This window comes from Fundulus heteroclitus, chromosome 10, assembly GCF_011125445.2.
Source record: "Fundulus heteroclitus isolate FHET01 chromosome 10, MU-UCD_Fhet_4.1, whole genome shotgun sequence".
Lineage (NCBI taxonomy): Eukaryota > Metazoa > Chordata > Actinopteri > Cyprinodontiformes > Fundulidae > Fundulus > Fundulus heteroclitus.
This window is the reverse complement of record NC_046370.1, coordinates 23,104,279-23,121,399: the sequence shown is the minus strand read 5'-3', so window position 1 is coordinate 23,121,399 and position 17,121 is coordinate 23,104,279. Positions and strand designations below refer to the sequence as shown.

The 17,121-nt window shown below is 41.2% G+C and overlaps 1 protein-coding gene across 2 annotated transcripts in view; it reads left to right on the top strand.

Moving 5' to 3' along the window:
- The window catches only part of ankfn1 (ankyrin repeat and fibronectin type III domain containing 1), a 127,601-nt gene that overhangs the window by 61,585 nt on the left and 48,895 nt on the right, over positions 1-17,121 (top strand). For both annotated transcript variants that reach the window (XM_036142358.1, XM_036142359.1), the window contains one exon: positions 16,086-16,281. In XM_036142358.1, coding sequence (XP_035998251.1) covers positions 16,086-16,281 — 196 coding nt within the window. The remainder of the gene's footprint in view (positions 1-16,085; positions 16,282-17,121) is intronic.

Sequence of the window (17,121 nt, the reverse complement as noted above, 5' to 3'; positions counted from 1 at the left end):
GGTCTCATTCGGCCCGAGCCGGTAGGCAGCTGAACCCTCCTCATCTGCTGCCATGGTTACCTCTTGGTTTGATTCTGGGAATAGGTTAAACTGTTGACCTGAGCCACGCGTTGGGTGAGCACACAAAGAGCCAATCAGAGGGATCTGCGGCGTGTGTGGAGCCCAGATATTCCTCATCTTGCGAGGACACGTCTTTATATCCTAACTTCCCAGCTGTTTTTATGAGGATGAGCGGTCACTATAAAAATCGTTAGTGACCTACCTTTTTTGTTTTGTTTTGTTTTTTGGAGAGTCGTAGAGTAAAAAGACAGAGACCAAGCACAGGGGTAGAAAAGTCATTTCATGCAGACAATTCAATTTTGTTTTTACTGTTGGTTTTAAATAAATTGTTATTGATGCTCATACAATCGTGAAAAACATAAATGATCGGTGGGGGTGGAGGAGGGGTTGATATTTGCTGGGAAAGAGACAGTGGAGGTGCTCCAGTGCTTCTCCACATCAAAAGGAATCAAATGGATTATGTCAGGTATCTGCTCAGGATCCCTCCTTCGGTGTATTGTCATGTCCCATTGAATGGATGGATGGATGGATGGATGGATGGATGGATGGATGGATGGATGGATGGATGGATGGATGGATGGATGGATGGATGGATGGATGGATGGGTGGATGGGTGGATGGGTTGATTGATTGATTGATTGATTGATTGATTGATTGATTGATTGATTGAATAATTGATTGACGGACGGATGGCTGGCAGCAGTAGAACTAGTTTGAGAAGAAGAAAATACATCTGAACTGTGTCAGATGAATGTAAATGATGGAACAAGAAGGAAGTAAAGAAAGAAGAAGGCGCTTTTGTCTTTGTGTAGATAACTGTGTCATCAGTGTAGAGGTGTAATGCTGCATCAGTTAACACTTTAACATCAAATCAGAACCGTAAGGGCAACTCAATAAATAGATGGAAGATACTCATGCAGTTTTTCACAAGTCTAAAGTGTTCACACCTTTTATTAACTTGACGAGCCAGATGATGATTTCGTTCCGCTTAGCTCCGCCTAGCTCCACTCACATCCATCTGGGACATCTCCCATAGAGAGTGATTTCTCCAACCAATTTTATTGTCCAGCCAATCAGGATGCAGGGCTGGAGTGTCATAGATGTGATGTAGTGGAGAAGCGACTGTGACGTGAGACTGTTTTGATTCAGACAACAATGGCGGCTCGCATCGAGGAAACAAGCGTTAACATTGATGCTGCCATTTCTTCTGTGTTGTCCAATCTACCTAATATTGTTTAATTAAAAGAACATCAGAGAACGGCTCTGAAGGCTTTTGTTGGTGGAAACCATGTTTTCACCCTTCTCCCGACCGGATTTGGCAAGTTTTGTTTTTTTCCTGCGTCGCTCTCATCGGGTCACGGGTTGGCTTCTGTGTGAGTGGTTGAAATAGCACGTCGATAAAGATGACACACAAGTGGCTTATCCAATCATATGCAAGGATTTTTGATAAGGCCCAGCCTTCTGAAACGCCATTCCTATGGATCTGTTCCAGATAGATGAGTGGAGCTAGGCGGAGCAAAATTCATCTGGCTAGGGTCAGGTTAATCTTATACTGTATAGCCTCCACAGAAACAACTCAAAACAATTATTTAAAATATGTTCATGCAAAATCTCGCCTGGTGAATGCTGGAGACAGGCACCAGCAACCCCCCGGACCCCATGAGGGATTAAGCGGGTCAGAAAATGGATGGATGGATTGATGGATTGAACAAAATGTCAAACTCTGTGCAAATCTGCACAAAAACACTCATGAACTCAAAGTGATCTATGAATCACCCGAATTATATTGCTAAGAACGTTTTGTAATCAGTTGATTATTTTTGCCGTAATTAGCTAATCAGCTATTCTAGACAGTGGAGGAAACTCTCTCTCTGGAAATTTCCACCGCTGGAGAGGGTCTTCTGAGAGCGGTAGAGGAGCTCCTCGTCCACGGTGGTTCTGGTGGATTTAGGGAGGACACTGACGTTGGTAAATGTCTTTCCTAACAGATTAACCAGTGCTCACATTCATCTTCACTTGGTTCCTGGTGATGTTGTGTCTCGTCGGGTCTATCGTCAGCCATAATGTTTTTTTTAATTTTTGTGTAATACAAGTGTAATAAATAAATGTGAGAAAAAGAAATTACCTCTTGAGCTGCAGCTTAGCGACGACAGAGAGGGTGGAATCACGCTTTCCTGCCTGAATGTAGGAGCGGTAAAATTATACAACTTAAATGCATTTTAAAATTCCATTTTTGAGCATTTTTTAGAATTGCCAGGAGAAGGAATTGTGATTCTCTAAATTATCACAGTCTCAGCATGCCTACAGAGAACTACAGTTCAATTGCTTTGGTTGGTCTTTTTGGAACATTAAACAACTTACAAATAAGGACTAAATTGTAAAGGTGCGCAGGTTTACATAACATAGGAATCCTTTAAAATCAGCTTCTCTTTTACATTTCTTGAAATCTCAGACAGACTTGTGCAATTCAGGTGAGTGATTTTTATATTTTTTTTTTGGAAGAAAGTAAGTAATTCACAGAAGTGCAACCCAGTTACTTTCATTTCTTCATTAAGCTGAGGTTACAGTCTTTGATCCTTCTTGTCGTCGTATATTCTTTCCTTTAGGTTTCTCTTCTTTAACGGTTGGCACAACACCTGGCATGGAGCCGGGCCTTGTCTAGCATCTTCAATAGGCAGGAACATGCCAAGGCTGAACAAATTGTTTCTCATCACGAGTCACACAAACAGATCAGGAGCCTTTCAGGCTTTTACACAATGTTTTTCAATCGCTGTCCTTCACTTTTTCTTTGAAAATCTAATTTTAGAAAAACCTCATCTTAAGGCAAAGCCGGATTGTTGATGTTTAGACACATCTGTTCTTGGATATTCTCCAGTGACTGGCGTAGACCTGGTTGATCTTCAGCTCTGATTTTAAAAAGAAATATCAACAGAAAAACCAACCAAAAACTTCTCAACCGCTGTTGTTCTTCAGTTTTTTCTTTGACTTTGGTGAATTTCCCCTCAGCTGTTTAGTCCACCACCCAAAGGATCATTCGGGGAGAAAAAGTCTCAAAAACTTAAGATGTGAACCGGTGTTGCGCTGACATTTAACAGACCCCTCCAATAATCACTTTTACATTTGGATCTTTCCAGTTTTAACCAGCAGCCTCACAAAGACAAAATGTGTTTCCATTTATTTACATGAATCCATTAAAAATACCAATTAAAGACATCATATGGTTTTGAGGCAAATCTTGAAGTTGCGACTGGAAAATCTGCAGTAGATGGGATGTTTTTTAACTTTCTTTTTTTTTAACCTGGATCTGTTCTGGCTGGTAACAATGTTTGTATTCTCAAGTTTTTTTTATGTTGCTTCAGGGTTGAAACGTTCAAGGTTGTAAGGAAGTGAAGCTGAAGCTTCAACATTTGTGCTTTGGGTCAGGCTGTGAGTGTGTGTGTGTATCACAAGTCCAAGTCAAGTCTCAAGTCTTTTGCTCCAGGCCCATGTCAAGCTGCAAGTCTCTGTTGACTGAATAAATAGTTTCTGATCAATTGCAGGCTGCCTGGTCTCCCCTCAGACTAGAGGGCCTGCATCCTAACTTACAAACTGAATCACTATAGGTTAGAAATTCAATCCTGTGCCTTTTCTCTCTTGGCCTAGTTGAAATATGAATATCTAACAATTTAAGCTTTTATTATTGATCAAAAATCCTGTTTTTCATTTTTTTTAGCAAAAAACCTGCTAAATGTTGATTTTTATTACTTGCAAGTCAATCAAGCATATTTATATTCATATTTATAAATGGTATCTATGCCAAAGGGGGGAAAATATATATATTTTTGTTTACCATCAACCTGTTAACAATGAATTTCTCAATGAATTTAACAAACTGCTCTTTATTTTGTCTTTGGAATATATTAGCCAACAGCTGTGAATCTCTGTGTTCATATTGTCCAATCCTTCACCATTCATTACACTGTAGGGTTTGGAAGCTTTTCTCTTCCTCATTTTAAGATAGCGTTTCTACTAATAATGGGAAAGATCGTATTAAATGTATTTTTAAAGCCTTTGTTGTTAAATCCAAACAGTAACGATGTCCCAAGGCGTAAATTAAAGAGAGAATGTAGAGCAATCCATTGATTCTGTTTATTATGTGAATGAAGGACTTGCTTTTATTTATTTTTTACATTTTCAGCCGTAAGTGTCCTTGTAATGACCTTCAGTTCCACTGTAATAGAATGGTGTTCGTAATTTAAGGGTTTTGTCCTGAAACAACGCAAAAGCATTTAATTTAAGTCTCTGTTGGAGACACATGCCTGTAGTCATGTAACATCAACAGATTGTTATGAGCTATTAACAGCCCGTGGTCCTTGAAGGTCACTGGCTGATAAACAAGAGCAATATTTCATTGTAAAATGTGTCCACACAGCACGCCTACCCGTCTGTAGCTCACAGCCGTTCTTTCACTGCGGATACAGGAGATGAAGATTATTTTAAGACTCAAGTCTCAGATCATGAGTTAAGAAGTCTTTAGAGCACAAGTCAGGGCTAAAGTCTTTGTTTTTGCGACTCAAGTACGATGTAGGTCCGAGTCACAAACTCAAGTCACCATCTTTGGTGTGTGTGTGTGTGTGTGTGTGTGTGTCTGCGGTGTAAGTGCGTGTTTGCGTGTATGTACCTGCTGGGTGTGTTAGCCATCACCTTGCTGACCTGCAGATAAACTGTGCTGTTATCTGAGCCGCCGCAGACGGTTTCGGTTTCAGGACGGACGGATGTCTGCGGCCTGCTGCCAGCGCACACATCTGGGATCTGCAGCTGCTTTAATTATCCGTTCAAGTCATTTTGAGATAAAACATGGACCTCTTAGTGTGTTTTCCTTATATTAGACAAGACAATTATATTCCTTTTTTTTTTTTTTTGGCTAATTTCAATCTCCAGCTGCGTAAGAAAATGTGCTGTTAGGAACCTAATTGCAAGAACTTAACGGTTTTCCTAATTTAAAATAGAGCTGTAAATCTTGGCTGACCCTATGGATATTTTTTTTCTATTGTTTTCTATAGACCCATGCCTTTGTGTTTCTACAAAGCATATTCCAATATTGTGTCCAGCAATAGATGGAGGAGGACAAATGTGAATAAATGTTTTACAAGTGTGTCAAATGGGGCTGCTCCTCTCTTCCTCTCTGACCTGCCACTGGTTTAATTAAACAGATCCGCTCTGGCTGATGTCGAACAGCTGAACATATGCCACCCACCTCAATTATTATGTCCGCTGGTGTGTAACAAGCCTCAAAATAAATTCATATTTTATTGCAGCAGCATAATATCATACTGAAAATTGTGATAAGCATTTAGTCTGAGAATATTAATCTGGGGGTGCTATGTTCTAACTAACTAAAAATCTCTTTAAATCAGCACTGTGTAAGTTTTTACCCAAGTATTAGCTTAAATTGAAAAATATTAAGTTATTGTTCAGGTAAATATACAGCACTGGGTTCGTATAGATGCTTTAGGTGAGTTCTCAAAAACTCACCTATGTAACTTGAGAGGGTCATTTTGAAGTAAATGGGTTTTTACGTATCACCAACAGCAATTTTTAAGTTAATAGGAGAATTACAACATATTTAGGTCATGTTCAACTAATCGTGGATCCCTTTAAGCCCTTTGGTCAACATTAATGGGTATGTGGAAAGAATTATACAAATAAATTATTTATTGGTTTATGAATCATTATAAAGTTTTTCTGGATTCATATTTTTACCCATATTATAACATTTTTCGCTACCATCCGAAAGATCATTTCTCATGCACTATTAGGATTTGTCGCTTTGCAATACAGCATAGCCAGAATCCTGTCCCACTACTGCATTTTTTCCGGGTGTCAAGATTTTTAAAGAATCAGTAATATAATGAAGTTTTAAAGCTAGGGTCAGCAGTTTTTTCCAGAAGTTTCCCCAAGTCCCTTTTTGAAAAACTGCGCATGCACAACTACGTCTTACCTTACTCTTCCGCTCCTCAAGGGGATCGCGTGAAAAAGCATCTCCCGACTCCACTCTGGTCTTATTTCTTTCGACTGAGGTCTTCCTCTTCTTCACATAAACATGAACTCTCAGCCATGTTCAAAGTATACAGGGAGAGCAGCGGAGCTACAATGAACAGCTAGCACCGAAGCTAACCGCTAAGCTAATCGGATACATAAACACTAGAAGTTATCTGAGTGCATCTGAATGATGGGCATGTGGGACAACCAATAGATATGGTGATACCCCCCAGAACTTGATGGGCAGAGGGGAACGAGAGCAGGAACAAAACTCTGACAAATCCCTGTTCTTCGGTGCAAGGAGTGGTTGGTTAGAGTTTTTACAGGCCTGCAGCTCCCACAGAGATCAATTTTTTACCTCCTTTTCCTGAATACATTATGTACTTTAAGCTTTTACCCAGTATAATAAAAAGTGAACAGGATTACCAACTATAGCTTTAAGTCTGAGTTCCGAATTTGAGGTTCTGCCGTGTGAATCTTTCATAATCTTTGATGTCTTCTTCTTTTGAAGCTGGAGGTTGATTACCTCCCCCTCAAACGCTTCAAACTCGCCGAGTGGATCTGTGTGTGTGTCTTTATCACACTCTTACACGCCTCCCGTCTGTTGATAGACTCAGTGGAGTGTGTAATTGTTGCTCTTGTTGCGCTGATTTCTACCTGACGTGCCTGCGCTGGGAGGAGAGCCATCAGAGCTGCGGAGTGGAACAAAAAAAAGGCTCTCTGTGTTTGAGCTGCAGGACAGGAAACGCTCTCAGAAGTTCCTCTGAATGTCATTTTTAGTTTGGCGAGGTCATGCTTTCCTATCAGCTGGATGTCGGGGGAGGATGAGTCCTCATTCGGTTGTTTTCTCTGCAGAAAGGGGGATTGAAGCTGCTCTTTGCAAACTTCTAGGTCTGTATGGGTTTTAAGCTATTCCTGAACCTGAAGAGAGTACTTCAGTTAGCTTTCTGCTAAAACAGGTTTTTGATCCAATAAAGCTTTTGAAAAGATCCTAATAACTTATTTCCATGCATTTCTTTACACTATTGACATGAACAGAAATGAACAGAAAAGCCTGTTTGCTTCAATGTTTTGTGACTACTGTATGGACTAGAGTACAAGCAGAAGCTCCTGAATATGTCCCTCATGTAACTCGTAATGATTGATATAACCAATTAAGGTACAGGCAAATATTGCTTTTTGGTCGGATATTTCTGAACTGTTAAAAATTTTGAATTTTCTATTTCAGTTTCTATAGTTTTCTGTGGACTGCATAAGATTATTGCAAACATTGCAAAGACTTTTCTCAGTACAGCTATAAGATTTCTACTGCTTTTCTTCTTCTTCCTACTTTCAGAAATACTCTCTGACCTGCAGGATATCACATTCAGGACCGTACTTTGAATCATTGTTACCCAAGTTCTTGTAGCTGGTCATTTTAACCTTGTGACACAGTGCCCCGTCGTGTTGTGAAACCCAAACAGTTCTTGCAAGAAATTGCTCCCAAAGGACAATTTGATCCTATTCAAAGCAATGTTCTTTGGTAGAATTGGAAGGGAGCCTACTTCTCTGGAGGAGAAGCAACGCCACACATGAACTGGATCAGAAGGCTTTTCTGTTTCAAACCATCAAGATTGCCTTCTAGCATTAGCTAATGCTTACCTATGATAAATGACAAACATAGTTGGAAATGACCCCATTTTGATTATATTTACAGTTTTTTAGCAAAACAATGAGAGGGAAAGCGGTTTCTACTCATTTTCAAGTTTTTTGTCCTGACATTATCCCTAAAACTAAATGCTGCTTTATATTCTGAAGACATGACGTCCACCGGCAGTCCAACTTGTTTCGTATCATGCCCCCTTCAAACTCTCTTCCTAACAGTGTTTGTAATCTCATCTGTTCCAAGGGTTCGCCTTCATAATTAAAATGACTCGTTGAGATAAAAGATTAAAATGATGAGGATGATTCAAGTCTGAGTGGATGTAAACATCAGAAGGTTCTGAACACATGTGCAAGTTTCCTGGTTTCCATTGATTTTTCTTCCAGAGTCTTCTAGCAGCATTTATTTTAGCCCCACTGAACACCATTTTCAGTCTCAGCTACTTTGTGGGAAAACAGAGGAGCTAAAGGTGTAAAAAATCTCCAAACACAGAAAGCAAACGATTTGTCTTTTCTGCTAGTTTGTATGCGCCGAGAAAACTACATCCTCTCAGTGTCGTGGGTAACAAGTTAAACTGTTGCAAAAACCATTTCCCCCTTCTTCTGGGAGACGGTGAATTTTTATCAAACAGGTGTAAATTGGAAACATATGACACAGCCGTGCTTGGTACAGCCAATAGGATGGTTTGCTCTCACCAGACGGCCCAAGAGACCAATCTAGGTTGAGTGGTTTTTAGCAGGTTGGAAAAGGGTAACAGAAATATTTCAGACAAACACCCGTATCAGTTTTTGTTTCTGTTTTTAAGGCTGCAACTTCAAGCTGTCCTGAAGGGTCATGCCATGGTTTGACCAGGGGTGTGGTGCAGTTGTGGAATGATGTGAATCGTCTTGACTCTTGATTCATCTTTGGAATGTTGTACTATACAGTATGTGGGGAGGGTCCAAAAGACCATCTAGGAGGTGTAAAATATCAGGGAAACTTTCTTTTATCATGGGAGCATCATGATTACCATCTGTTTAAAGGTTTTCCATATTTGCTGTAATACAGCTACACCTTGCTGGGTCATTGAGAGCACAGAGTGGTCCACATCCAGTGTAAAAGTGATGTTAGCACTTCTGCAAGGCTTAAATTAAACCTTCAATGAAAAGCTTCAACTTGGCAGAGAGATTGTGTGAATGAAACACCTTGTAGGATTATACTCCTACTCCTTAAGAAAAGTTTTGAACATTAGATGAAAAACAGCCTGTAAAAAACCTGAGAGGCTGCTTACATCTTTCAGGAACACTTTGTTTCTGCATTAGGATTGGGAATGTGCAGTAATCCCATGAGGTTGGACTGTGCTGAGAGATCAGGCTGCTGTGGAGATTCGGGCTACTATGGATCAATTTATACAACCAATTATGTTAAAATAGCCCAATTACACACGCAACTGTATTTTTCTATGGTCTCAGCTCTGACTATAGGCTTGAAGAAGTCAATCAGTGATTCTCACAGGTGAAGTGCTCAAGTGATGTTAAAGAAAAGTCAGCAGGAACTTCTACTGACAGTGAATGTCTAACTTAACATAAAAATAAATACATTCTGGAATTAATGAAACATTTATTCTAACCATTAGAAAATAAGACTTTCCACTTACTGTCAGCAACCTTATAGAATTTGCCACAGTGATATTCTGTATTTGCCCCCATTAGTCTTTGGCTACATCAACAATAAGGCCCCAGAAACAAGAACTATGGCTTTTTTTGGAAGGGTTGAAAAGACTGAATGGCATTTTATGGGCAAAAGGAGCTCTGGAGCAATGCCTTTTGATCAGATATGACTGAAGTAGAGATGTTTGGCAAATTAAAGGCCAGAAGACTAATGACTAGGGCTATTGACTGAGTGACAGTTGTCAACATGTGGGGAAATAAATTTGAACGCGATGCTCTTTTTAAAAACAACTGCCCGTGAAGAGCTGCACAGTGACGCAGTGGGTAGCGCTGTTGCCATGCAGCAAGAAGGTCCTGGGTTCAACCAGCCAGCGCAGGTTGCTGGGCTGGGAAGGGAACGGACAGGAGCAGCCGGAGGATCGGGCAAGGGGAGGCATTAAGGGTAACCTTTATAACAGTGGACTGGTGTTGTGAGAAATTCGGTTCCTCTGGAAAAATCTGCCCAGCATTATTGCAACTTTATTTAAAAACTTGTATCAGACTCAGAGGCGGATTCTTCAGTTATTTTCTTGTTGAACCTGCGGTTCTCAGTAAAAGGAATACAAGTTAAATGTGTCCTCGTTTTTGACACAGTTTTGTGTTTTGGGTCTTTTTTTGTACAGAAATAACTCCTGCCTTCTCCTACTTGAGTCTTGTTCACTTGAATAATAGTTTAACTCAACACACAGTCAGTCTTGCTAAGACGTTTTGTAATCACTGATACAAACCGCTGGAAGCTCGGTCATCTGAAAACACCTGAATTTTCCACCTTATTTTTTTAAACCACTTTTCTAATGTAAACTGTAAAGCATCACTGGATAAATAGAAAAAAAAATCTAGTATAGTTTCCAAATTTATAGGAATAGTCGAAATGGGTGGGAAAAAAACTCCCAAAAAATAAACCAAAACTTGAGCTGATTGGTCTCTCTCTGTTCTAGATCTAGGCAGAACAGATTATTTTGGAGACAAAAGGCAGGTTGAAATATTCTGCTCCCTTGCTTTAGTAAGGAAAGAGCTTCAATTGTAGAGGAATAGTTGTGTATGACAGGTGGAAGAAATTCACTATGTTGCTTCATCAATAAATCGGCTGCAGAATCAGCCTCACCAGCTTTTCAACTGTGCTCTCCTGACCGCGGGACAACAGAGTATTTTAAGGGAATTGAGTTTCACACAAAACCGGGATTGTGTCAGAATAAAGGCACAGATTGACCACGATCAGGCATGCAGCAAGAAAGAGGCAGGACCCTCCAATTGATGTCAATCGAACATGCATCCTTCGTGGTTTGGATTTAAAGTATATAGTCATTGCTTTCTCTGCGAAGAAGACTAGGGGAATATAGTTTAATACTTATTGATATCCAGCACCCTATTCAGGTTTTTAAAAGTTTTAGTTGTGCAATGATTCAATAGGAAAACAGACAGAGCTGCAGCACGTAGACAAAGGCACCTTAACTGAAGAGTCCAGCTGGCTGAGCACACAGCATCTGGTAATGGTAGGTCACATCACACCGGACAAGACGGGACGAGAAGAGAGGAGACGTTCTGGCAGCGATGAGTTGGCTGAGGCAGGTATAAGTAAACTGGTGAACGGGCGAGCTGAGTAGACTAATTAGCGGCCCTTGTGGGGTCACGAGGGGCGCTGGTGCCTATCTCCAGCATTCAATGGCGGAGAGGCGGAGTACACCCTGGACAGGTCGCCAGTCTATCGCAGGGCAACACAGAGACTAACAGGACAAACAACCATTCACGTACACACTCACACCTAAGGAGAATTTAGAGAGGCCATTTTCTTTGCAGTTTCTGTTTTACTACTTGGTTTATGAAATCATTTCAATTATGACATTGATAGTGGACCATGAACATTGTATAGAACACTATTCTGGAGTAAGACGTGAGACGATCTGTCTGACAGCTGAATCTTGGCCTAAACTGGGCCGTCAAACAGGACAATGATGCCAAACACAGAAGAAAATCAATAGCAGAACGTCTCAAAAAGAACGTATTCATTGCTACAGTCAATTTAGAAAACTCAATGGACTGAAGCAATGTTGGAAGGAGGAGTGGTCCAAAATCCCTTCACAGGAAGGTGATAGTCTGATAAAGCCAAACGAGTTGGTTCTGCTAAAGGTAGATCTATAAGCTGTTGGATTATGGACTGGACTTGCTTGCTTTTGCTATTGATTTTGTTTTAGTTTGTGTTAAATGAATAATAAAGCCGTGTAAAATGCATCTTCAGAATCCTTTTTTTAATGCGATAGAAAAACCTTTAAAGCCGGAGGAGACTTTTTTTTAATCTGTTGATTATTTCCTTCTCAATGTTGCAAAACTGCCGGAAAACACACACACACAAAATGTATTCGCCTGCAGGCCTGTCAGGGCACATTATTGGTTCGTCAGGAGACGTTATTGCTGATCGATTTTCCAGTGAACGCTTGAAAATGAGCTATTAGCAGCTTTGCCACATAATCACCTTCACTAATTCTGTTCCCAAGCAGATTCACTACAGAGCCATTAGGCCTAATATAATGACTGTAACATTAACACACTGAGCCAATTGTCGATTCCGATGTCCCGCTGGGCCCAGTGCTCAACAATCAGGTGTACCCCGAGAGCGTCGGCACACTGCAGGTGTGTTTCGTGCAGCCGAGCCGCTGTTAGCAGCTGCTTCGCACATAATGAGTGTGTGAAGAGCTGCAGGGAGATGAGGCACAGGAGCTCTCCTACTTGGTTCATGTACAGCCTCATAAAAAGGAAAAGCAGGGAACATTTAACTGATTTGACGCCAAAGGGGAGACGGAATTAGTTTCTGGTGTTCATCGTCAATACCCAGCAGCTTGAAAACTGCTCCAAAAGCTTGGATTAGTTTGTGGTATTACAATAAAAACAAGCAAACTGGATTTCAGAAGGGACCTTGTCATTTTTACATCGGAGCCAGCTGCATCTTAAGACCATTTCTTGGAGGGAGAACTTTGATGTGTTTTTTTTTTTCTATCTTAAACTGTTAGATTACAGATTTTTTTGCCATCATATTTCTGACATATAGTGTCCCTATGTAGCCAGATTCTTCGTTGAAACATGTTTTGAGATGTAAAATTCTAAAAGGGTCCTATGGGATCTACACTGTTTTGCTTTAATAGTTTTTTTGGTCTTGGGGAAAAACTATTGGGAAGTGGAAGGGAAAGGAAATGAAACGTTTTCAACATTTTTATGCAAAAATCTGAAGGTGTATTTGTATTCAGCCACCCTGAGTCCAGTTTTTTTTTTTTTTTTTTTTTTTTTATTTGCAGCTACAGCTACAAATCTGTTGGGGGAATGTTTCAACACCTTGAACGTTTAGCCCTTTCTTCTCTGCAAAACTGGTCGTACATAATCAGGTTGGAAGGAGAGCTCCGATGAACATTTATTTTTGGGCCTTGCCCCAAATTTTCTTTTGGACTTTGGTCTTGACTTTGACCCGGCCACTCCAACACATGAACACACTTTGATCTAAACCAGGGGTTTCCAAACCTATCCAGTAAAGTAGAACTCTTAGAAAAGCAGTGCAACCTTCCCCCTTCATTTTAATTATGAATACTGAACATCTTAAGTTATACTTTCAATTCAATTCAAAAATACTTTTTTTTATCTCACAGGAATTAATCGTAAATCGTTTCACAAATAAAAGAATCACAACAATCATCTAGGACCCACCCACAGTTGCCTGTGACACACCCGATCTAAGCCATCCCTTTGTTGCTCTAGCTCCATGGTCAGAGCCATTGCCCTGCAGGAAGCTGAGTCCCTGCCCCATACATTTCAAGTCTTCCATAGCTTCAAATAGGTTTTCTTGCAACGTTGTCCTGTATTTAGTGCCATCCATGATCCCTTCAACTGTGACCGGCTCCTGGCTCCCTCCTTAACAAAAGCTTCCCCTCAGTATGAAGCTGCCACCAGTAGGTCTTACTGAGGGTCTTTTATTCTGGAAGTGATGTGCAGTGTCAGGTATCCTCCTCACACAGTGAGCACATCAAACTTCAAGCAGAACTTGTTACAGCTATGGTTGACAGTGACAATTGTTTTCCTTCTGTCGCTGTTACAAAAAGGTCATAGCACTAATAGTGAATAAAATTCTCCTACCTGAGCTCTGGATGACTGAATCTCTACAGCTCCTCCACAGTTACCATATAGGGCCCTTGGCTGCTCCACTGATTAATGCTCTGCTTGCCTGTGGGTATATGCAAACATGTCTTGGTTCTTTTGCACTTTCTGCCCGGCCTTTCTGCCGTGTTCCTTGGTCTTCAGGATGCGGTTTGTTCTCTACTTGTTCTCCAACAAACCTCTGAAGTCTTCGCAGAACAGCAATATCCATAATTAGGTTACATTTATTTGGTTGAATTATGAAGACATTTGGTGCTCTGGATCTTATTTGAAATTTAAGGCAACACAAAGAAGTGGGGATGAGCCTAAATGCTGCAACAAAGTTAAAGCTTTTCTCTCTAACTCATCACTATGCTGAGCTGTAAGCCCGAAGCAAACGAGAAGAAATAAAGGTTCCTATCCTGTCTGTGATTAATTTCACTCCCCAGTGTCCAATCCCACGATGAAGAGTTGGCAAAACGCCTTTATTTCTCTGATCAGCGGCAGCCATAAGCCAGATGTCTGGTATAGATCCCGCTTTGCTAAAGTGAAATGCGAACTTGAAGAGGATTAAAAAGAGGAGAAGCAAACATTTGTCTGCAGAAAGAGCAACAGTGTCAGTTTAAAGGTCAGCTGTGTCGATTGTGTTGCCGGACTCCACCAGCGCAGAGCCTCGGAGCTGCAGGTTGTGGGGAGCAGAAACTGTGCCGCTTCTCAGGAGAGCGCGGGTCTTCCTGTCAGAACTTCAAAGGTCAGCTCCAGCAATAACCATGTGAACATTTAAGTCTGACGGGACGTGCTGCTCTGGCTTTGAACAGCAGACCAACCCGAGTCCAAACATCAGTCTCAGGCCTTGTCTACACAGAGATTAACACGGTACATTTTAGGACAAAATGTGTGTCCACATGAGAAGACGCAGCACAACTGAAAAAGGCTGTAGTAGGTACGCCAGTGTTCTGACAGGTCGCCACAACCGTAGGAACCGCATACCCTCGGTTAATGCGCATAGGGCTCCTCCGAGCTGCAGCAGCTCCCAGTAATTAGAGCCGCCGCAGGTGTAAACACTCGGGGAAATTGCTAGAGCAGCACAGGGAGCAGGGAGTGACGTATGCACACGGCAGCGGGGAAACAGAAACAACAGCAGGAGCTGTAACGTTACGTAATCTCCTCTCCGTTCGGACAGAGCCCGAGGGCTGCTTTTTTGCTGCGGCTAACAGGAAGCTGAATCGCTGTGTTACACATGGATGCTTCATGTAGAACACATGATATTCAACATGGTCTTGTGTTTTTCCATTATAAACCTGATAAAAGGTAGAAAGAAAGTTATGCTTGCTGGATTATAAATGAGTTTGTAATAGTAAAACACATCTGATCTCCTCTACAGCTGACAGGCATGTTTATGAGGATGATTGAGGTCCTCTTCCTCCTCCTCCTCCTCCTCCTCCTCCTGTGGATAAAATAAATTAGTGATAAGATGGCTGCCATTGTTGGTGTAAAAGCTGATTCTAAATCAGCTAAATTCCTAAATTCTGAGTTTAAACTTTTTAAGATCCGTCATGCGGAGTCCCTCAGGGTTCTGTATTAGTCCTACTTCTGTTCCTGTTACTTCATTCAGGACAGCCAACCAACCCATCTCCTCTTTTTGCCGTCTTTATGTTGCATTATCAGTTTTTATCTTTTATGCTGTTGTGAAGCCCTTTTTGTCTCAGAAAGTAATTATGTTTACGTGTTCCCCTATAAATAAAAAGTATATATATATATATGATTAAATTTGGTTCCTTTAAACCTGTTCGGTTTTTCTGTGTATCCTTAAAGACTTATTTTCACAGAAATAAGAATAACTGGCATTCCTTCAAACTTCAGAGCATCCACTGTTCTCTAAAACATCTCGTTTTATTACTAAATGATTCTCCTTTTTGTCTTTCTGTCCACACCACGGCTTAGAGTTTCATTGACGTACCCTAGAGTCCCGTCCAGGGTTTCAAACAAAGACTAGTTGTCGCATCAGAGTTGAACCTTTGCTTTATGAATCTTCTGTTCAATGGAAGCCAGCTTGGGTCAGTGCTTAACACCTTGATATGTGGCAGGCTCTCACTGGATCCGTCTGGACATTACACACACCATCCTCATCTCAGATTTGCCACGTTAGGCACAACATTCAGGTCTTAACGACTTGCTTGGCATGGCCTTGTCTTGAGGAATTTAAAAACTGTTTGCTTTTTATTTCATGTTCACAATAATGTTAATCAGTGGAACTAAGATAAAGCTTTGTTTTTATGTGATTTAGTAATGATCCATCCATCCATCCATTTTCCAAACCGCTTATTCCTCATGGGGTCGCGGATTTAGTAATGATATTTAAACAAAAAAAATCACACTGTAACCGCTGTAAGGTTTTTAACTGAGCTATTGTTTGTAGAATTTATGGTTTCCTCTCTCCCCTCCTCCTCTCTCCATCCTTCCTCTCTTTGACAGACACTGATACGTACAGCCTAAGATGTCTTCACTCATTTTATCAGCTCCGTACCACTACGTTTTCTTTCTCTCTCCACTCGCAGAAATCTCCCAGGCATTATGACCCAACAGATGCAGAACCTGCAGCTGTCCCAGACCAGGAAGATTCCCGGAGGGCCGGCCTCACCCAGCGCCGCCAAGCGCCTCTACAGGAACCTGTCAGAAAAGCTGCGCGGAAGCACCTCCTCCTTTGAAGATGCCTACTTCTTTGGAAAAACGGACCGCCTTCGGAAAGCCTCGGTGAGCTCGGCAGAGACGGTGCTACCCCACTTGAACTGTGTGCCGTATAAGTGCTGCGGATAAATAAAGACAGGGACAGCAGAGTTTGTTTACCATCTTTGACCCCCAAAAAATCTTAGCTTTGCATGATTCGGTTAAATTAAAAAGCACCTGAAAGAAAAACATCTGCATATGTGCAGTTTAGACCAAAACTACACTCGTGATCAAAGATTTTTCAGTTTTCTGCCGACAGGTTGTTGTTTTTTTTTTTGTTTGTTTACTCCGCAGGACAAGATTGGGATTATTTTATTGCAAAAAGCTTTATTATCTGATCAGGCTACATTTCTGGCAGCAACAATCTGTCACTATATTGTAACCCAAAACGGATCAACTTACGTCTGCACAGGCGGAACTGTGAAAAATGTGAGCAGCCATTGCTCCATTAGCATAACCAGCAGACTGACAAACCATAATAGGAGCGGACATGTTGCTATCATTGTTTTCTTGTGTTTAGCAATGATTACCTCCAAAGGAGGCTGTAGCCATCGTCGCTTTAGGTTCAAATGGCCTCATATGCGGGGGACTGCTGCTGAGAATACTGCAGCTGAAAGAACGCTTTAGTGGGTCGTAAAACTTCAAGCTGGGAGGTTCAGTTGCAGAGAAGAAGACTTCAGAACATCCGAGATGAGCCTCATAAGGAGACTGCTACAGGATCATGGTGCCGGATCACGGTACCACCTGTGCCATTTTTATTCTGATCAAGAACACTGGCATGGATAAAGAGTGGCATCAAAACAGCCTCCAAGAGCAGCTTCTTCTAACAATCCAGGAACTGCTTGTTGATGATCTGTGGATTTTCCA